At 41.9% G+C, this 23014-nt stretch overlaps 1 protein-coding gene across 2 annotated transcripts in view; it reads left to right on the forward strand.

Moving 5' to 3' along the window:
• Positions 1-23014, forward strand: part of Stx18 (syntaxin 18) — an 89465-nt gene that overhangs the window by 26841 nt on the left and 39610 nt on the right. The window contains exon 2 of one of the 2 annotated variants that reach the window (XM_055623810.1): positions 19918-19985. The exons of the other annotated variant lie outside the window; for it this stretch is intronic. Coding sequence (XP_055479785.1) covers positions 19918-19985 — 68 coding nt within the window. The remainder of the gene's footprint in view (positions 1-19917; positions 19986-23014) is intronic. 2 annotated transcript variants of the gene reach the window in all.

The following is a 23014-nucleotide window of genomic DNA, read 5'->3' on the forward strand; positions in this document are numbered from 1 at the left end:
AAAAAAAAACATGTACTTTTAATTGAGTAGATTGTGTACTATGTAAAATAAATCTCAATAAAGCTATTTGTTTTTAAATTTAACTTGCTTTACAACATGACTGTCCCATTCTGTATTCCCACCAGCAGTATATTTAAATTGTTTGTCAAACATCTCATTGGCACTTGCTATTGTTAGAAATTTTTATCTGTCTGTCTATTGTCTGTCTATTATCAATTTCTGTGCTATAGATTGAGCATGTCAGACTGTAGTGTCCTACCAGGCTCCCAGGCTCTGTGTCAGTGGTCTACTGGGTAGATGGTGCCATCTGTGCTAATAGCACTTCCACAGTTGACAGTGATGCTGACACCTTTCACATACCCATTTGCCTTCTTTGTAAGTGGTCTGTTCCAGTCTTTCACTCACTTTTAAATCAAATTGTTTTTCTTGGTTTGAGTGAAATCCTTTATATATTCTGGATATAGGTACCTTGCCATATGTATGATTTGAAATACTTTCAAAGTCTCAGAATGTGCTTGTCTTCTTGGCTCTAATCTTAAAGACACTTGTTGATCACCTACAGGCTTCATCTGTTGACTGAATGCACAGTGGGATGTCTGGCACAAAACAGGGCCCAGTGTTTAATGATTGGGTAGGTGAATTCCTTCTTTTACCATGCCACAACAGCTTTTCTTTTTCCCAACAGGCAGTATGGAAATGTAAACTCAATTAGGTCATTTCCTGATTGCAATATTTTTTCTTTTTTATTTAGTGCCTCAGAGGGAATAGCAATCTCTGTGGAGATTATAGAGCTGGTGTGATGCTGGCTGACTTTCAGATTCTTCTTCTGCTTCCCAGTTTCCTGTTCCCCCTATTGATCCATCTTCCTTAACCAACAGTCTCTGCTGAGCCAGCTTCATCTTTTATTTTTAATTAAATTTTTATTTTTTATATTAATTACAGTTTATTCACTTTGGATCCCCACTGCAGAGCCCTCTCTCCTTCTCTCCCAACCCCACCCTCCCCACACTCTCTCCCTCATCTCCTCCTATGCCCCTCTCCAAGTCCATGGATAGGGGAGGTCCTCCTCCCCTGCCATCTGACCCTAGTTTATCAGGTCTCATCAGAACTGGCTGCATTGTCCTCCTCTGTGGCCTGGCAAGGGTGCTCCCCCGTATAGGTGAGGCAGTCAAAGAGTTAGCCATTGAGTTTAGGTCAGAGACAGTCCCTGTTCCCCTTACTAGGATACCCACTTGGATACTGAGCTGCCATGGGCTATATCTGAGCAGGGGTTCTAGGTTATATCCATGAATGGTCCTTGGTTAGAGTATCAGTCTCAGAAAAGACCCCCGTGCCTAGCTATTTTGGTTCTGTTGCTCTCCTTATGGAGCTCCCATCCTCTCCAGCTTTTACTATCTCCCCCTTCTTTCCTAAGATTCCCTGTACCCTGCCCAAAGTTTGTTTATGAGTCTCAGTATCTGCTTTGATACAATGCTGGGTAGAATCTTTCAGAGGCCCTCCGTGGTAGGCTCCTGTCCTGTTTCCTGTTTTCTCCTTCTTCCAATGTCTGTCCCATTTGCCTTTCTAAGTGAGGATTGATCATCTTACCCAGGGTCCTCCTCCTAGCTCACCTTCTTTAGGTGTACAGATTGTTGTACGTTTATCCTGTATTATATGTCTAGTATCAATGGAATACTACTCAGCAATGAAAAACAAGGAAATCATGAAATTTGCAGGCAAATGATGGGAACTAGTAGATCATCCTGAGTGAGGTATCCCGGAAACAGAAAGACACACGGTATATACTTACTTATAAGTGGATATTAGACATATAATATAGGATAAGCCAGCTTCATCTTAACGTCACGTCTTTAGCACAAGAATCGCTTGCTTGCATTCCTTCTGCATCCTGAGTATGCATGAAGAGGCAGCTATGATCCTTACCTCTTGAGCTTCACATTAGTGCTACAAGCTCTGCCCTTTCCCTAAACTAAACTGATGCCTCCATTTTATGTTCTTCTACCATTTCTGTGGTTTTGCCTCAGAGGACTTCAGTTATTTATTAATATTTATTTAGTGATTTTTCTCTTTGCCTTACTGTAAGCCAGTGACTTTGAGATATTTTTGTTCATGTATTCCCCTAAAGAATTTTGAAACAATTAGGTAACCTCTCTCATTTACAAAGGATATAATTTCCAGCATGCTGTAAAACTTAATATATTATAGTGCAGCTTGCTCACCCCTCTTCTGAACATACTCCACAGTCTTTGATGCTGCACTTATTTGCCTCTGCTGTGCATCAAGACTGCTCTGACAGCCCTTTCCAGTTCCAAGGGCCACAGCCTCACTTTTCCCTGATGAACTCAAACTTCTGCCTCAGATCCTATCTGTGTTTGTATTGTTCTTTGTATTGTGTCTGAATTTGTGTTGGCCATACAATGCATGGGTTCGGTTGAGCAAAGATGGGCATGTGAGTTGAAGTGAAAGTCTTAACTGTCCATTTATTTGGTCAGTGTTGGGATCAAAACCAGAGCCCCACACATGCTGGCAAACATGAGCTTTAAAGTGTTCCAGTGGCGACCAACAGTCTTTCAGTGCTCTGTGTTGTTTCCTCTGAGCTTATTATTGACATATGGATTACGACAAACATGCAGGTTTCACTGGAGGGCCTGTCAAATTCTGGGATGGGCTCCCTTCGTCTTTCTAAGTGACTGTGTACAAGCTGATGACAGCAATCTTTTCTGGTGTGTCAGTATTCAGAACTGGTTCCATTCTTTCTTTCCATAGCTTGTAGACAGGAAAAGAAGACAATGGAACTTCATGGAATTATGAACCGAAACTGTCATTTAAAAAAATAATCTGTCAGGTAGCAACTAATTTTTCATTCATTTTGTTGAATGGGGAAAAAATGGAAGTCCCTGAATTGTGCAAGTGTGGTTGGTCAGTCATTAGAGCCATTCCTCCCTCCCCTTTAGCCTTCTGTTGGGAGTCCCTTTGATTGAAGAACTGATTTGATCCAAGACAGTGTTGTCTGAGACTGGTATGATTTGCGTTTGTCTCTATTGGGAAACCAGCTAGTGTCCAGCCTGTGGGAAGGAGCTCAGTGGGGCAGTGTTGGGGAGAGGGAAGAGGAAAGGTGAGCGCAGCTGTGGTTGCTAACTGTGCCAGAACACCCAGCAAGCAATATCTGTTCCCAGGGATGCCCAGCCTCTACCATAGGAAGTGCAGCTGAACCCTGTGCCAGGCAAAGCTGAGCACAGTTTGCTTTGCTTTGCTTTTATAATAGTTTCCACAACGCAAATCATGGAGTAAGACCTCAGTTAAAAAAAAAAAAAAAAAAAAAATCCATTGATACTAAATATAGAAAAAACATTTGTTTTAAAATTGAATTTCAAAGTCATAAACCTTCTCAGTTTTATTTGAAAAGATGTAAAAGATAAAATACTTTTATTCCTGAATAGTCTTTGTGCTGTGAATTAATCTTCAAGAGCAAAAGTACTCTTTACAGCAATATTTTTATTTACTTGGTGGCTTCTGGCCACCCCCTAACTATCCTTCTGTTGCTTCAGGTAATATTTATTGCTTTTAAGTAACAAAGTTCTTTTCAAATGCTCTGCTGGGACAATGTTTACGTATCTTTGATGCTGATATATCAGTTTATACTAATACAGTGTTCACACAATTAGAAAGTAATGTTAGTATTTCTTCTTTCTCATCTGTGGTGCTTTTGGGCATCTGACAGATAAATGTTTTAGGGGTATTTCATGCCATGGGGTTCTCTGTGTGCACCTAGATTAAGTATGTGATACTATGGTAAGAAATCTGACTGACTGCAGACTGTAACTTCCCCTTTCGCAAACGTGTGGACTCTGGTGCTGAGTAACGTCCTGGATATATCTGTTTTGCTGCAGAAAATCCAACACAGATTTTCAATTGCCTTTTAAAAAGCTACACTTCTCAAGGAAACCTTATCTTTATCTTGGCATCTGGTTTTCTGTGAAGTCATAATTTTAGGGAGAATTTCCAGCTGTGGCATCTAGTTTTATGGAGCCTGAACTGAGAGTTAAAAACTAGGGTATGTGTTTGAGTATGTGAAATGAATGTTATCTCTGTGTGAAACAGTGTGGTGCTTGTGCTAAAGGACTTTAGCTTGCAGGGTTATTTTCTGATCTGCCCTAAGAGAAACAGCTTCACAATAGACAGCTCAGTGGAACAGGTTGGGTTTGCCCTTCTTCCAGTGTCCCATGACATAATGTGGTATGCACATCTCCAAAAGGGAGAAAAGCATAAGATGGCAGGCTGCCAGCAGCCTCCAGTGACTCCCTCACTTCCCAGATGAGGAAACTGAGGTTTTCACTTTGTCCTGAGTGAATGAGACAATGGTCACCAGCTGGAGGTGAAAGGAGTCGGAGTTAATCCTGTTAGGGGAAGTCGCGTGGCCTGCTGTTTGACAATGAAGCAGTCCTATGCTGAGATGGCAGTCCTACTCAAAGGCTGCCTGTGCCTAGGACTAGGAGGGCTGAGAGACAGGTTAGCAAAACCTATCAGGATTTAAAAATGTTTTCACTCTCTACTCACTAAATCTGCTCTTCAATTTTTATCCTAATGAATTACAAAATCAGGGGTTTGGAATACAAGAAGGCCTTGATGTAGCAAATTGGTCTCATTATAGTGGGATTTGTCTTGCAGAATGAGATAGCTGGATGTCTAGCAATGGAGACATGGCTCCATCGTGGTCAGTGTAACACATGGGTGTTATGTTGCTATTAGAAGTTTTTGGTGCCAAATGAAATAAGTAGGCTATAGAGTATGATTTCATTCGTGTAGAGGATGTAAACATACACATAATAGTATATAGCATATTTCAGAGTGCTGTCACTACGGGTTGGCTTTCCTTTCTAATTCCGCATATTTAATAAACTGTCTATCGTAAGTAGAATATAGGCTATAACATTTTAATACAACCGAATAGAAATTTTTTTATAATATAAAGTTAGAAAGTCATTTTAGAGTAAGGTAGGATCATAGATACAACAAACATGAAGATGGCACTTGGCTGAACTCTCACACACTGCCCTGTCCCCATGCTGTGGACCCCACTGGTGGGGAATAGCACACATCTAGAACAGAGGCAGTAAGGTGAGGCCCATAGAGAACTGTCTTAATCAGCAGCCATTTTATTTGACCCAAAACAAAAGAACACACACCTTTGGAAAGCTGTTCTTCAGGATTGAAAGAACATTTCTGTATTCTTTGAGTGCCTACTAGTCAGCTCCACTGACTGGAAGGTGATAGTCAGTCACTTGTAGTTCTTTGCCTGCTGACTGGAAATTTTCTTAAATTTGCTTCCCAGAACCTTCTGTAATATGGGTAACTTGACCCAATTCCTCCTTTTACCTGGTTCTGGTTTAATAATTAAGTTGAGATAGCCATTAAGTAACAAATGGTTGTGTAGAAGCCAGTGAATGAGTACCTGGGAGTCTGAAAACATACTTTTCATCAGAGCAGGCGGAGTGCTCTGTTCTCAGAGTACAGCACTGGACAAGCAGCTGTGCAAGTGGAGCTGTCTTTCTTAAAGGTAAGCTTTCCCAGAGTATACTGTGGTTTTCTTTACCCTCAGAATTCTTTGGAAAAAAAAATCTGAAAATATTTTGAAGCCCTCAATTCCACTTTATAATTTTGAATTAATAACTTCTTAGTACTGTAATTTCATACGTTTTATACTACCCCCAGGAAAAAAAGTATTTACTTACTTCACATTTCTTATATTGATTTCAGTTGGTCTCATTTTGCATTACAATTATGGCTTTCCATTCCACAAGGTATGGCTTAGAGTTGTGTTTCAAATTTGAAATGGCTCATGCATTAATAAAGCTACTGTTTTTAATTTGAAAGAAATACTCTCTTAAGGATAGCTGTTAGGCCCTGGGATGCAGTTTTAAAATGTTTGTCTTGTGATAGTCTCAAGTCATTATTCCCCCAAGAAAAGTGCCATCTTTAGTCCCTCACTTGCCTGTTGAGCTAACTTTACACTGATTTCTGTGTAAGTCACCAAGGGGCCACAGGGTCGGAGGGACAGTTCTGTGTAGATGAGCCTTCTATTCAAGACCCTGGGACAAAGGTGTTGTCTTACTTGAAGGAATTCCGGTTTAGGGCCCAGGCAGCCTCTTTCCACACTTCCTCCCTCTGCATCTGATGGAAAACCTACGTGTTTCCTTAAAACTCAAGCTGCTTCTACTTGCCTAATTTGGGGGTTGTGAATGTATGCCCATGTGGATATAAACCAGGTTTATGGTGCTCATTAAACATCATGACTTCCTGAATTCGCTGATAATTTTGTTCTGACAGTGATTTTTTTTTTTTTTTTTCCTGACAAGCAGAACTGTTTTCTTTGGAAAACTTTTGAAATCTTTGATTTTGAATTGGAACAATAGTGTAGACAGTCCAAACTCATGCACTTACTTTATTATTATCTATTTAATGAATATTCACGAAGCTTGTGGCCTGTGGGTCATTCTTTACTGATGATTGAAGGTACACTGGAGACATTACCATTGTAATGTCTATTGACACAGTATTATTTTATAAGAAGTAAAACATCCAATATTGAAATTTTTGCTGTTTTTTGTTGGGGTTGCATCCTACTAGGGGCAAACAAAAACAAAAACAAAACAAAACCTAAACCAATAACAGACACTTTCAAATTTAGGAAAGACAAATTTCTGGTTACAATATATACCAAGAATTCTCCTTTTTAGAAAAGAGTTTTTTCTTTATTTCTTCATCAGTATTTGTGAGATTCTTTTTTGGGGAAGGGGAAGCACATTTGTGTGTAGTAATCAGTGATCTTGTTTTGACAGAGCTGGCAGCCTTCATATGTAAACACCCTTGAATAATATGTCTGGCTGAAAGCTTTATGTTCTTATGCTTAGATGATAAAGTTGATATAATAATCATCATCATCATCATCATCATCATCATCATCATCAAACCTCATCCCAGGGACCCTTGATGCATCTCAAGATGAGGCAAGGATGTTGGAGGCCCAGTGAGCATGCTTGAGCTTGCAGCGTTTGTTTGGGGCTGGCGCAGAATGATAGGCAGTACAGACGGAGTTGGGGCCAACGCTGTGCAGCCACATCAGGTGGATTTGAACCCAGTTCTGGGGCTCAGTAGCTGAGTGCATGAAACGTAGCACTGAGCCTTCTTGAGCCTTGGTTCTCTGTGTGTGAAGCAGGAATGACTAATCTCCTCCTGTGGAGTAACAGCATCTAAGGTCACTAATCAGAATCAAGGGCCAGATGAAACTATACCCGTGCACAGTGTTTTGTGAGAGCAAGGGATATATTTGATAGCAATCATAAAATAGTAAAGCCATTGTTGGGCCTATCGTTCCGGGCCTGGTCAGTCAATGCCAATTATGTTGACTGATTAGTTTTTCTCCTAGTCCCCCCCACACACACTGGGGGGTGTTATAAGTACATTAGCAGCTGGAATATGTGCTGCCTCTTGGTGGGTTTACAGTGTTCCTAGGAATTCAGCTTGAGCTCTCAGAAGGAAATCCTTTGCATTTCACCCTCTATGAAGTACATGCTGTTATTGCCCCAAATTTACAAATGAAACTGAGGCAAAAAGTAGGCTAAGTATTTGGGAGTGGCCATGTACTTTATTGGTGTTAGCACCATCTCAGATGCAGAGTCTGGCCCCAGAACTCCTCCTCAGCTTCATTCTTGTGTCGCCTGTGGGTCTCAGCTCTAGTGAAGCCATCACCCAGGATCTTGTGGACACCAGCCATCTTCCTTCTTCTGTTTTAGGGTCAATGGCCACTGCCTCCTTGTTTTCTAGTCCACTAGTATGGCTCTTTCCTCTGATCTTACGGCACCTGTGAGGCTCCTAAAGGTCCTTTGCAATTAAGGACCCATCTGGTAGACACCATAGATGCAGAACATGCCTCCTACCTGCATATCAAGCACAGAGCTTATAGTGTTTCCACCCAGGATGGTGTATGCTTGTTGACCTCTCTGAAGGATGCCATGTGTTGTTGTTAGTTTGCATTTTAGAGCTCCCAGAGGACTGGAAGTAATATGGAGGGCTAATTGGGTGGGTCTTCGTTTGAATACCAGCCTAGTCACTCTGAGTCTTTCTTACCTGTGAATGGTCTTCATATCTGGATATCACTGAAAAGTGAAGAAGATGTGAATGTCTAGAGTGTGCTCCATGGTGGACAGGCAGAAGGGCCAGGTCCTTCACCTGTAAACAGGCACAGTACTCATAAGACTGGCGTGAAAGGGCCACCTGAATATGCTGTCATTTTCAGTCAAGTGCAAAAGCTGTGGGCTGCTTGGAGCTGGACTAGACCTTAGGGACCAGGGAATGTAATCCCTATGTTCATGAGCAAGGATTTAAGTTTAGTAGTGGTTCAAAGGTATTCTGTAAAATATCTACTTTGTACCATGTGCAAATAGGCAGTTAAATACTGTTCTACCCAGGTGCAGCAGCACCAGCCTATAGTCCCAGAACTTAAAGCTGAGGCAGAAGATTTGCTTGAGACTAGCATGGACCTGTCTAAAAACAGAAACAAGCAGAACACCATCCTTGCTCCGGTACTTAATGGCTGCTTTCCACTTCCTAGCCTGTGTGGTTTCAAGGTCAATGGCCACTGCTTCCTTGTTTTCTAGTCCACTAGTATGGCTCCTTCCTCTGATCTTACGGCACCCAAGAGGTCCTAATGGTCACCCAGGACATACTCTGTGTTGTGTGATTTTCTGAAGAACCTCCCGTGAGCCCAGTATAATGCTTTATTGCTTTGTAACAGTGACCTCTGTATGATGGGGGCTTAGGAGAGGCCAGGGAGGAAGCATACAGACCCTACTGTCTGCAAGAGGGGAAGAAATAAAAACACACTGGCCAAAAGAAATAAAAGCACACAGAGGGTAAAAGCCAAGAAAACTCTCCTATTCTTGTTTCCCATGGAAACGTGGGTCTTGGCCGTTTGCTGCTGGTGAGAGTTAGGATTGGACAAGCTGAGCTGTGACAGCCACAACACTGGCACAGGGCTATACTGAACTTATATTGGGAAAGTATAATGTGCATTAAACTTAGAGATAATTTCTAGATAATTAGAAATGCTATTCTTATCAACACTTTATCATAGATATTTTTCATTATTCCATTTGTAACGGTGATGCTTTGAATGAGAAGTGAAATTTCACTGGCACACATTGAGCATTGCTTATCTGGAGAGTATCTCCTGTGGAAGGCTCAGACTGCAGTGGGTAAAGGGGAAAGGCAGCCCTTTAACGAACCTCACTGCTGTCTCCTACCCCAATTAAAAAGATTTTTTTTTAAACTACCATAGAGGATTAACTTTAGCACTGCAGAGGTAAACATACTATGGTGTTGGCACCGTTTAAAACGCTTCAGCATATTCTGCCTCTTGTTATATAGACCAATTCATTACAGAGAGTTTTCTTAAAAGTTTCCACTTGCAGGATTCTAAGTGGAGTGGGAAGCAAGCACATACTTTGTCTACAGTAAGGCTGCTTACAGAACAGATGAGTGTTCAGCCAGCTCTCTTAGCAGTGGACAGACTTAAGCAAAGACGCATCTTTCTGGCCTCTGACAATTTTGATGATCAAAAAGCTCAAGGATTTGTAGCCTACCGGTTCTGGTGTTTACACTCTCCTGTATGGCTGCTTCACAGATACTTATTGTCTAATTTATGACATGATCAGCAATATCTTTGCTTCCAAATGGCAAGTTTAAAAGTATAATGAGAATCAGAATGTAGCTGCCTTTTAAAATTATGCATTATACAGAGAAAAACTTGAATCTACAAATTTTAAATCTCATAAAAGCTAATCAAATTTGGTAGTATACATACTCCCTCCGCATCTGAGTTTCATAAGCTCTGAGAGCACTGACAGTGCTTGAGGAGTCTGCTTCCCACCCTCAAGCACACATTCCTTCACCCACTTTTTCTTCTTGGGAAGAGTCTCCCAGTAGATCCTAGAGATTGACCCAGCCATTCATTGACTTCCCAATCAATAACCTGCTTGGCTTACTCCAGGTGATCAGAGTGTGAAGCCTGTCTCATTGTCCTGTGTGTAAAATAGAAATGGCATGAGCACCAGAGTGAAAGTTAGCTGGTGACACGGGGAGGGGTCTTGTGTTAAGAAAAGGCGAATGGTGTTTTTTTCCAAGAGAGAAGTGACCTTCTTCGCTCTTTGTTTTTCTGCTCAGTCTTACTCTCAAGCGCCTTTTGGATCTACTTGTTTCACTTTCTCTTCTGCAGCCGTGGTCCCGTCCTGGTCCTGGGCAGGGCCTTCCAACACTGACTCATGGTGCGCACAAGTTCAAGAGTTAATGAAATGTGTTTGATTAATTTATTACAGAGCGCTGCCCCAAGTTAAAACAGTTTTGCTCTGTGGAAAATTCTTTCTGTTCAAAAGAAGGTCCTTATTTCTAAGAGCAGAGCTCTGATTTTAATTAAATAAAGAGCATTTTATGCAATTTTTTCTAAAAGCTTAAGACTAATTTCTATGGTTACTAGGGATGTAAATCTCTAGATTGCTTTAAAACAAAGATTTGTGTTCAGGAGAGAGTTGACAGCTCCCTTTAAGAGAAGCTATTACTTAATTTTACTTTCCTAAGTTTAAACACATAAAAATATTTGTAATGATACCCCAAAGGCATCATAAAAATGTAAAATAATTGTACTCTAAAATATCTAAAATTACAGGAAATAGACCTCATTTTAAAAAAATGAACTAGGATTCATGGCTAGGGAACTAGGGTATGACACACTTCAAAACCAGAGTCTCTTGTTAGAAGGCTTTTTTATGATTAAAACAATTTTTGTTAATTGTACAGACTTTAAAATATGTCTGTTCAGTTGGGAAGTAGTTCTTTTTAGTCTCGTTACTTTTAATTTGTTCTACTGTGTGAATGCCTTCAACCTCCTCCGAGAGAAGTCATCTGTGTGTAGCATTAGATGGGAGCCCTGTGTTTCTGTTGGTGACTCTGCATCAGACTGTTTGCTCGAAGTATCATTCACAAAGAAGGGCCCGTGCTCACGGGCAGCAACACCCTGGTGCATGACTCTCCCAAGGCGTCCTTCCTTTTTCAATGCATAGTGGGAACTAATAAACTGTTCCAGCTTAAAGGTGTGTTGTATTTTAATAAGCACAGTATGAAACATTTGGTATAAAGACTGCAAAATATATTTTCCACTTTTTAATAAATAAAGCTAATCTTCCCCTTCCTTCCCATGTGATATTGTGGTTTTTCTTTTGCTGTTTCTGTTTACCAACTGTTAGCTGGGACATATATAATAAAACACCTCTGTTTCATTAGGAAGGCAACATATGATTTATACAGTGTTTATGCTGAAGACTGGATGTTCTGTGCAAGACGCTCCTGAGCCAGGAATGCTTTGCGTTAGCTCCCATTTATATTTTGACAGCAAAATGGGGGAAAGACACTCCTTACCTTCTTTTTTCTTTTTTAAGAGACAAGAAAATGCAGTTGACTGTAGGTATTGAAAGTTCTGTGAGCTGCATATTTGAATAGACGTAAACAGCGATCTTTGCAAACACACATGAATCAGCTTGCTTTTATCTTTCAAGCAAAGCATTTCCCATAGTTTTTGTGGGTTTTTATTTAAGTTGGGAAAACTTTGGAAGTTTGTGTGAAAGTATAAATAAAGTTAAGAAAGTCATGATTAGAGTTTGATAGTAAACACTCAGCAGCAAATTGGGAAAGTCTATTAAAGTCAGATGTAGCTTTTAATAATGTTTGCTCAAAATCGTACTCTCAAGAAGAGAGAAACATGACTTAGGCGGATTTGGAACAAAGGCTTGGCCATGATTCAGAATAAAAAGCTGAATGTGAATTTTCTACATGAGGTTTCTGGTGTTTTAAAGAGACTTAATGATCATTACAGGAGTCTCCACAATGCCCTTTGCTAATTTTAATAAGCACAGGAGTCACTTGTATATCCATATGTGTGTGTTCCAGTTTAAAAGCAAAACAATTTCCAATAAAATTTAACTTTTATTTTTCAAAATAAACCTATGTGGAGATTTGTGATTCTTGAACGAGGGGGAAAAAAAGTAAATGTGTTTAGTTACTGAAATGTACTGCAATATAGGATATAGATTAAAATAAAATTTAAAACTTGAATTTGTTTCAAATTCCAAATTTGTTGTGAGCTTGACCTAGGGGCCAGTCCATGCCTCTGTCCCTTGCTTGTGCTCCAGCCCAGGCTGGGGGTCTACTTTATGTCCCCCGGGATAATTCCAGAGAGTAGGCCACAGCGGCTTGCCAGCTGTTACACAGGGCTTGCAACAGTGATCAGGTTAACATCTGATTAGAGCTGGTTGAAGGGTCTTACAAACCATTTGACTCTCCTTTCTCTGAAACGGGACTGCATGATCCTTAAAGTGTGTTCGTGTGTGCTTGTTGTTGGAGGCACCTAGTGTTCGTTTTGTTAAGTTTTATTGCTAACAAAGGAAGACATGATTTTAAGGTGAAATTCTTTGTTATGATAAGAATAAAAATGTTTGTATTTGTGTTTTTAAAAACACCATAGTCATCTGAAAAAATTGCCCAAGAAAATACAAACTTGTCTTTACTTGGTTTACTGTGAAAGCTTTCAAAGATGAGTTTTAAATATAAAATGTAAGTAGAGACTTTAAAATATTTTGTGTCCCAGGAAAACAGATTTTGGAACTATAGAGTTTGAGCCTCCTAGTGGAGGTCTCTTACGGATCCTTGTTTGCTAGTGGCTCCACTCCACTCGAGAGTGCTTTCCTAGGAACCAAGTCTTTTATCCTATTTGAACATTTACGGAAATTCATTTTTATCAGGCAAGTCCTCATTTTGTAAACCTTAGCAGTTGTCAATTTGTTGTTGTTACTTAAATTCTAGAAGCCATGGGGTTTTACATTTTCACTTTTTTAAAGCAAATGTATTAGAACGTTTTGTAACTTAGCCCTTGAAGCAGCACTTTCTACAGTGTGTGAGAGAGACCATAATGAGGGAAAGGAATCTATATATTTTTTAAGGGTAGAGAGTGATTAGGCAAGGCCCTGGATTTTCTTGGAATGCCGGCATCAGTGCTGTTGGCAGAGGCCAGCATACTCCGCATTTTATTCCCAGTCACTCAGCTGAATGAGGACTGTAGAGCCAAGCTGTGGATCTTGTTACCAGATCCTTTCTTCGGCTTCCCTAGAGAAGGAGTGCTTGCTCGCTCCTTTGCTTGCATCTTGCTAAAGGAGAAGTAGGCTAGTGCAGAGCAGAGCAGAACTCTTCTGTTATCAGAGCAGTGTTTTCTGTTGAGTGTGAATGATTGGTATCTCTCAGGCAGCAGAGACAGTGCATGTCTGTCCTCCCTCTGTACTGCTACAGTTGCTTTTGCTGGTCCCTTGCTGATGTGAAGCAGAAACTGAACAAGGTAACAGTTTTGATGGTGAGATTAGAGGTAGCCAGGCAGACTGTCTCCTGGCTTTTAGAGACCCTCATAAGCTCAGGCCACCCCCTCCCCTTGTTTAGATATTATTTGCTCTTTTGAGTTTCGGATTACAGGAGCAATTGATCTGCATGACCTATCTTGAGAACTTTAACTTTGCAGTGGAAACTTAAACCAAATGTGTATCCTCAAGAGACAAATCATCTTAGGACCAGGCTGCTGTCACTTTGATGTACTGTGCTGCTCGCAGGGGACCTACGCGGTAGAGCGCGCCACCTAGTGGGTCCAACTTGTAGTTGCTACTGTGGGTGAAAGAATTGGTCTAATGCTTCCTTGTTCTTGGCTCACAAAGAAATGAGTTTTTATGTTGTTCCTAACGCATAAATTTAACCCATGCCAGGATTCTAAGAATATGGTGGAGAGCATTTAAGTCTTATCTGTGGTTTTTCCACTTTGATTTTTATTTATGCTTGTCCTTGCCATCTTCACACACTCCCCTACTGCTGTGAGGATGAACTGTAGATCACAAGTTGGTTCTGAAGTCGTGAGCCTCTGGCTCATGCTAGTATGTTTACAGTTACTGCCAAAAAGTTCTATTTTAAAACTCTTGTATACATTCTAACTGCCATTTACTCTTTAATACTTTTTTTAATGTCAAGTTCTTGATAAAATGCCTCTCTCTTTGATTTGTTGAGTGAATCTAAGCATTTCTTCAACTGGGAACTATGGTAGGCCTTCAGAATCCCAAATGAACAAGATGCTGTTCTTCTGAGCCTTTTAATCCTTCACCACAGAAGGGAGTGGACACTGTGTAGGATGCACTGTAATGGATATCCTTATGCTTATCTGCTAAGGGTTTTCTGCTCTGGATGGAAAAAAAAAAAAAACCATTAGCAACTGTTTTTAAAGAAACTGATAAGTTAAATTAATGGATCATTCCCATGAATTCAGTATCGGTGTAGTAGTAGAAGGTGGCATAATAGCTTCCCTCTGCCTTGCCTCTTGGGCTCATATTTATCTCAGAGTCCAAGTTTAGAGGTACATGGCAAAGAATTCAAAACACCAAGAAGCCCATTCTGGCCTTGATTCTGGAGTTTGGTTCCTGGCTTTCCATTCGTTAGCTATAAGACCTTTCCAGGTCTCATTTGTGCTGTGGAGTAAATGCAGTAATCAGGGCAGGGGTCTAACCTAGTGCCTGGTGCGCACTGCACACTGCGTGTTTTGTTCAGTACAGCTCATGCTAACAGTCTTTGGAGCTTTCCCTCCATTCCTCCCTCTCTACCAGTTGTTAGGCAGATGTGTGGGAACTCTTATGAGTGGTTAGTCTTCCCTCACCCCCTGTCACCCCACTGATCTCGAGTACAGCATTACCTACAGCCAAGCCTGCCAGTCATCTAGGGCCAGCAGCTGTCTCAAGTGCCTGTTTTATGTGCAGAGCACTTACACTAGGGTTTTACTTGTGTGTGTGTGTGTGTGTGTGTGTGTGTGTGTGTGTCTGTGTGTGTCTGTGTGTTAGTTTACAGAGTTTCTTGACCTGAGTTCCATCAAGCAAAAAACATCTGAAGTGCAAAATGGTGGTAGAGAGGTTTGTGTCTAATGAGGATGTGCTATTTAAGCTTTGGTCAGAGTCTCAGACATCTATGTCCCATATAAAAGTCAGGATCTATGTTTTAGATGTTTGTGACTTTTTTTATAAGGCCAATAAAGAAATAAAAATAGAATCCCTCCTGGAAAATGAAACTTGAGTTCCACTATGCTCCAGTTGCTTTTTAAGATACCCGAACAATGTGTGCACAGGGTTGAGATTTTGGTTGCCTTGTTTTCCTGTCACCCTCCCATCACAGCTGTGGAATATAAGAGTAAAGAAAGGTAGAGTGCAGGCTGTGGTGTAGACCCACTCCGGGGACAGACAGCTCAATGAGACCTAGAGCTGGCTCCATGGCTTGTCTACTCTGCCTAAGTAAAAGCCCTGAGACTTTCCTTGCTATGTAAGGCTCACCCTTGTCATTTCTTTTGCATATTCACCAGAAACATGTAAAATCTGCTCAAATTTGCACCTTTTACAAATTGTCAGGCCAATTTTCTTTTTATTGTCTACTCTCCCTATACCTTCCAGAGATGCAAACTATTAGAAATACTTTAAATTTCTGAAGCCTAGACCTTGGAAGTTCTGTTGTTGAATTTATGTAGTAGGTTAGATACTGCGAATACTGCCAGTGTATACAGCCTTGGAGCCTTGTTCTAGCTCAGTGGTTCTCAAGCTTCCTTATGCTGCAACCCTTTAATACAATTCCTCGTGTTGTGGTGAACCCAATCATAACATTATTCTCATTGCTACTGTAATTATTCTCATCATAATTGTAATTTTGCTATGAATACAATTGTAAATATCTGTGTTTTTTTTGATGGTCTTAGATGACCCCAGTGAAAGAGGTCTTCACCCAAAGGTTGAGAAACTGGCCTAGTGGAAGCTGTAGCTTTGGTCACAGTAGCTTTCAGATGATCAGACACCCATACCATCCTGGATCTTTGTAGCTGGAAGAACCTTGCAGATCTTCCAGCCTGACCTTTACAGTGCACAGTTGAGTGTTTTGGGGCACAACCATGACCCTGAAGCCAGGACTGGCTCAGTCACTCTGCACCTGGAGGTGCCATCCTGCTCCCTGCCTGCATGCTGACCATCCAGTACACTTTCTGCTTTCAAAAGAGCAGGGCAAATAATGGCTACACATGGAGTTCAGTGTAAGCAGTGTGCCAGAGAAGGTATATGGTGAGTCAGGAGGGGATGAATGGAAAGAGAGAAGCAATGGGAGTGGAGGAAATATTCTGAGGAGAATGCACTGAGCACAGGCAGGTCAGGCTGGATTGTGGATGCAGCCCATACAAACTTTCCTGACAGAAGCCTCATGTCTACTTTGTATGGTGGAACTTGGACAAGGGGCCATGGGGTTGGGGAATCCCCACTCCTCTTATTAGTTTTGTTTCCCAGGGCCTCATTGAGGAAGAGTAGCTCACCTCAGCTCCTGTAACAGTAACATGGAGTATTCACGGCTGTCCTCATGACTCCCAAGATTACCAGCCATGGCCTCGGCCCATACCCGAAGAAGCCACAGTCTGTGCCTTTAGTTAGAAAGCTGAGCTGCTTTGAGGTTCATGTCATTGCAGTGGTGTGGCCTGGTCCCCTTACACTCTGTTCAATAGAATTACAGGAGGCCATTGTTTTCACTGAACATTTGGCCCAACAGACAGACCAAACCAAACGGAGTCATTTGTGCTAAATGCTGCTGAACCAAACCAAACCCAAAGGGGTTACAACCCATAGGTTGAGAACCGCTGTTCTAGGGACTGCCACCCCTTCAGCCTTTGCCTGCAGTGAGAGCCATCATTCTGTACTGGGGGTGGAGTGGAAGGAGGTAGGCCAAGATCATAATACTTGCTTACTCAACAGTTATTAGAAGAAAGAACCTTTCATAGACTAGTCCTAATGAGCCAGCTGTCTGAGCACAGTGGACAAGCAGGGCTGAGCCAGGTTCCTCTGTAGGTCACTTGTCTAGAGATGGAAGCTTCTCTCCTGGGATCTAATTCAGACATCTCCCAAGGTGACTTCAGCAGGGTCCACAACCTCCAGAGGCGTGTTAGTCTGTGCTTTCTCAGGCATTTTGTAATTGGTGGGGATTCCTTTTTCAGTTAAGACTGAAGGTAGTAGGCCCCAGGTTAAACCCAGGAACCAATGCTTGTGAAAACTCACTCTAGCTTATCAGAAGCTGGCAAGCTCTCACACTGTAGCACCAGCCCTTCTGGCCGTGCTCCACACTAGCTGACACAGCAAGCTGTGACAACCAATTGAATGAAGAATAAATAATGGTTTTATGGTAAGAGAACTTTTTACAATATGCCAGAGGGACCTTCTGGAGTCTCTTTAATCTTGAACAATGCTTGCTTCTTTCAGAGGCAAATTATGCAGATCGGTACTTAGTGTTCTGAACTCCATCAAGTCTTTGTTGGTAGTGTTGTGCCTGCCAGCCTAACAGAGTTCCTATCAGCTTAGGCAGGGTAGAGAGAGCTACAAGTCAGACCACTGCTGTGATCAGAAAAACACATTGTCCGCTGCGTTTGTTGTTGAACTGCCCAACAGCATTAGTGCGGACATTCTGAGGAATCCCACCATTTCGCACAAGGCTTTTATTTTTTTTTTTAAGTTTATCTTGTTTTGGGTAATTTGCAAAGCACTCACAAAGGAGCAGATAGCCAAGCTGTTCTGTAGGTAACACATTTAAACTAGGCCTGCCACCACGATGGCAGATGGTAGCCATGTTCCTCTAAGTTCCTTTTGTGTCTACTCTGCCCAGTGCTGTGTTATAAAAACTTCCCAAACATATCCAAGTATATGTGTAGGTGTAAAACAGTGTTCTTTAAATTTCAACATGTGCAGAAAGGTTAACTTGGAGGAATTCTTTGATTCCAAACTGAAAGGAAGAAACAGAAAAGTTTAAAAGCCCTTGGGGGAAAATGGCCCCGATTCTGAGTGAACTTCTGGTGTTGCTGCTGCTTTAAGGCTAGTGCTGCCATCTAGTGGCCAGGGAAAATGTGCATTTGACTTGCTGAGAATTACTATACTTCATGAATACAAAAAACAAATCAGTGTGAAGGACTAAATTAACTGGGAGTGGTGTTAATACCTTTAATCATAGCATTTTGGAGGAAAGACAAACGTATTCCTGTGAGTTAGGCCTTCCTGGTCGGTCTACAGAGCATATTCCAGTCCAACCAGAAGAATCACTTTACCAAATCTTACATGTCATGTGATAGACCTTGCGTGTGCAGCTTATAATTTTTCCCCAACACACTTGATGGTGGGATTTTCTAATGCAGATTGGATGGAAAATAGGAGGAACACAAGGAAGGCAGCTGTGATAACTAGGAACCATGCCCAGTATGGTCACAGACCTGAGCTTTAGCCTGAGATTTGTGTACTGAATATGTGACCTGAGATGTGTTCATTTTTCTCTACAAGGCTCATATTCCCAGCTGGTTATGGGAATGTGCTGGTCAGTGTACATAGCTGGGCCCTTAGAACGAGAAAGGAATGTATTTGAAAGTAGGTGTCACTGCCCAGTGTTGGACAGACTCCATAAGTATTTGTTGACATTCTAATCATAGTTGAGTTTTTCTTTGGCTGTTTAAGCACCCTAGCGTACCTTTCTGAACTGCATTTGTACTACTTGTCTGGATTCTGTGAGAAGCTGGACTAATTAACCTTTGCCATACATCTCTAGACTGGTATATTGTCTCGTGAAAATGCTGATCATCTTCAGTGCTTCTGTATACCGACTTGCGGGAAACACTGTGCAGGCCCTCTGGGTGGCTCATGATGAATCTGAAAAGAGAAGCATGTGTATAAAAGATAAGAGCAGAACCAGCATTTGCCAGCATGCCAAATGGGAGGTGTGCAGAGGTACTTTTAAATGCAGAGCAAAGTGAAAATTATCTTGACTTGGCCTTAACAGAAAACCTTACGGAGAAGTGAAAGTTCGGCAGATCTGTTAGCAGGAGCACAAAGGCAAGAGTGGGGGTCTGAGTGAGCAGTAGTCACAAGACACTTTTGGCTAGTCATTCTTTTCCCTCAGAACACTTGTCCCCAAGGACTGTGACCTGAGTTTGACTCACTAACTCCTCATTGACATATAGGTGCTACAGGCTTTGATTTGGTTTCTGGTGCTGGGCATGGAACCAGAGCCTTGAGGATCCTAGACAAGGGCTACACCAGCAGTCCTAGTGTACGCTTTCTGTTAAACTTGAAGGCAGCCATCTGCAAGTAAGGATTTCACAACCCATTGCTTCCTGTTCATCCGTGGGAGCACCCATGAAATGAGGAGGGATATATATAGATTTAACTCATTGTCCAAATAATTGCTAACTCTGCCACTCCTAGAAGTCCTGATCATGTATGTACAGCTTCATCCTTAGGATCCATCCCCTACAACACCTGAAAGAAAAAACTATTGTCTGTGAATACAGATATAGTACACTCGAAAAAATTGACTCGTGTTGAGCTCATGAGGTGTACTGTCTGGTATGGTTTGCACTTTCCTTTGGTGCCTAACATCATAGGTCATCACAGTTAGAGAAGAAACAGCTATTGGTAAGAGACCAAAACCCATGAGAGTTAACATGGTATTGACTGTGAGATACTAAAATCAAAGTTGTACGCTGGGTATGGTGACTTATACCTTTCATCCCAGTACTCTTAAATATGGAGGCAGGAAGACCATAAGTTCAAGGCCACCCTGAGCTACATAGCAAGACCTTGTTTTAGCACACACTCATCCCAGAAAAATTAGAAGCAAAATTTCTGAGTTTGCAGCTTCAGAATCTTTTTGCAGCTGTGCTCTACTGTGTGGAAAACTAGTATGTTCACTTAATGTGTGCATGTCTATATAAAGTATCTGGCATCTTTTCAATTTTAGATTTCTCACATTGGGAAGCTGCGGGATTTTCTCCTGGAACACAGGAAGGATTATATTAATGCTTATAGGTAAGTGGGTTCTTAGTTCCATGACTTTGGTGGCTGAATTCCTTTCTGTTGTACCTTCCACTCCTTTTCTTGTCCTCACTTTTTACTAACTCAGACTTGTAGTGGGGAAGGTCAGTGTCCTAGTTTGCTTTCTGTTGCTGTGATTAACACTGTGACCAAAAGCAACTTGGGAAGGAAAGGGTTCATTTCTTATACTTCCATATCAAGATCTGTGATGGAGGGGAGTCAGGACAGGACCCTAAGCAGGATCCTAGAGGCAGGAACTGATGCATAGTCTGCAGAGGAACACAGCTTACTGGCTTGCTTCCAGTGCCTTGTTCATCCTGCTTTCTCCTACATCCGGACCACCTGCCCACCCCATCAGTCTTTAATGAACCAAATGTCCTGCAGCCTTGCCTACAAACAGTCTGATGGAGGCATCTTCTCAGTCAGGGTTCCCTCTTTCCAGGTAACTCCAGCTTCTATCACCTTGATAAACACTCACCAGTGCTTAAACTACTTAATGGGGGGGCGGTATCTCCAGAGCGAAGCAGAACACCATGTGCCAACTCACTAGTCACCTCTGTGGCTACCATTTTCTACTAACAGATTTCACTTGCTGCCTGAACATGGATAGTATCAGGGACCATGTGTCCATGGAACACATTTTCTTTCAGGCTCTCCTGAGCTGTTTTTACCCATGTTTGGCCATCCCTGCCTATGACTCTGGATTTTCTGGTTTGGAGGCATTCTTGAGAACATATTTTCAGCCCTCAAACTTGTGTCTGTCACTGGGTCATGCTTTTCTTGCCAGTTCTCTTCCTGATGACAATCTTCTTTTGACAGTTCCTGGAAGTTTTCCCATAAACACTTCTCTGGCTTGGCCTTTGTTTCTTATGGCACATCTCAGGAGCACCTTACTCAGCCCCTCGTGTACTAACAGTCACATTCCTCCTGGTGGTGAAGTTCCCTTTCTAGTCAGTAGCCATTGCTTTTGTCAATATCTGAGTAGATCCACTGTGAAGATCCCCGGTGCTGGTATTAGCTCACCTACTCCTCTTAAACCAAGCTTCCTAGGCCCTCTTTGCCACAGTGCTCCAGCCTTGCCAGCCTCCCTGGAAGGCTCCAGGCTTTTACTAGCTGCCATGCCCAGATAAAGTATTCCTATTTCCACACATCCCCCTTTTTAGCTCAGCCCTCAACTTTTATACTATATAGTATATGGAGGACAGAGAAGAGTCTATACTTGTTGAGGCATTAGCCTCTCTATATCTGCCCCCAGGACAGATCTCTCCTGGTAGTGTTTATTTCTCCATCATGTGTTTTTTCTTTATAACATGAATCACAGTGTGTAATTATTTAATCCGTTAATGTTTTTATCACTAGTTTGTAAATTTTGTGAGGTCAGAGACCTTATCAACCTCTCATCCATGTTTTCATAATGCTTCAGCTATATGTTGCACCCAATCATTATTTCTGAATACATTAGTGATCTCTTCATATCCCTAAGGCTCATGGCTAGCCACTGGTTCTCATCCACAAGTGTGTTATCAATATCTTTTTGTATAACAAAGAGATTTTGTTACAGCAGTGGCTACTGGCATCTGGCAGGTGTGGGGCAAAGGCCTGCTAAACACCTTGCAAAGCACGGCACAGCCCTCCATAGCCACAGGGCAGCTGGAACTGACCCTGAAGGGGCTACCCCAGGCTGACCTGCTCACTGTTCACACACACATGGAGCTATGAAAACCTGCCCAGGGCCTTCTGCAATTCTAGATGCTCAGAGCACACCGGGGAGTACGGTGGAGAACTGTCTCTCCATTATATAACCCTCTAGCCTACATGCTGGAGGGTTGGCAGAATTTTCTGGTGACCTGGAAAGACAGAGTAAGCCATGGGGAAGGAGTGCCGTGGATATTTGCAGACCCTTGAGGCATCCTCCTGGTAGACTCCTTTCTGAAGCTTGAACTTCCTGGCAAGATCCTGTCCTTCCTGCCTTGCCTCATTCTCTTTCCTCTCCGTCAGCTGCAGAGAACTTGACAGTCCCACGTTGCCCTGCACCCCCATCCCCAGTGCTTCTGAAATCCAGCTCCATCATGGTTCTCATTGGTTCTGATGATTTAACTCTCTTCCCTTCCACACACATGCTTACTTTATTTATTTATTCCCTAAGCCATACTGTTTGGTTTCACTGCCAGTCATTGAGGTCTGCCAACTCTGGAAGGACGGTGAGCACCTCAGACTTTGTATGACATGCATGTTTTCTGTCACATAGATTGTTTTGCTTACTACCTTTGGAAAACAGAAAACATTCTTAGCTTTCAGATCACACAGAACTGGACCTGAGGGCTGCATTTGGTTGTAGTTTCCTAACCGCTGATACATGCCCATCATCCTCACCATTTGCTATAAGGAGAGCTCCATTGCTCTCTGTTCTCCCAGGTTTATTCTCTGACTTGCTCATTATCAAACCCAGTGGCTTCCCTCAAATTGTGTAATTATACTCCATTCTACTGAATTATCATAATTTGGTTATTCATTTGCGTAAGAAATAGATGTTTTCAGGCACTGCCGTGACAGTGACAGAGTGCCTTCTGAAGAGTTTGTGAAGATAAATGTTCATAAATAGTGAGGTGAGAGGTTGTTAGGTTTTCAACATTGCAGGTGCGTGTTTCTTCTGATTGTGGATTGGATATTCAAAATCAACTAAGAGTCAGTTTTAGAAGGTGATGTCGCACAGCCTACCTCAGCAGAGGAGAGATGTAGATGTTCCACATCCACACCAGTGTTTGGTATGGGTGGGCTTTCATTATAGTCATTCTAAATAGTATGAATAGCATCTTATCATGCCTTTAACTAGCTCCTAAAATGTCTTATGCCCTGGGCTTCATTACAGTGGAGTTGTCCCCAGGGCATTCGATCCAGCATCGTAGATGTAGGTGTTAAAGACCTTCACGAAATGGCATAGTGTTTGCATGCTTGTGTGTGCTTACCGGAATCATCCTAGATGATTGATGGTCTCCAGTACAGGATCAGTGCTCTTAAGATAC

The sequence above is a fragment of the Psammomys obesus genome, unplaced genomic scaffold (genome assembly GCF_907164565.1).
Source record: "Psammomys obesus unplaced genomic scaffold, mPsaObe1.curated_primary_1811, whole genome shotgun sequence".
Classification (NCBI taxonomy): Eukaryota; Metazoa; Chordata; class Mammalia; order Rodentia; family Muridae; genus Psammomys; species Psammomys obesus.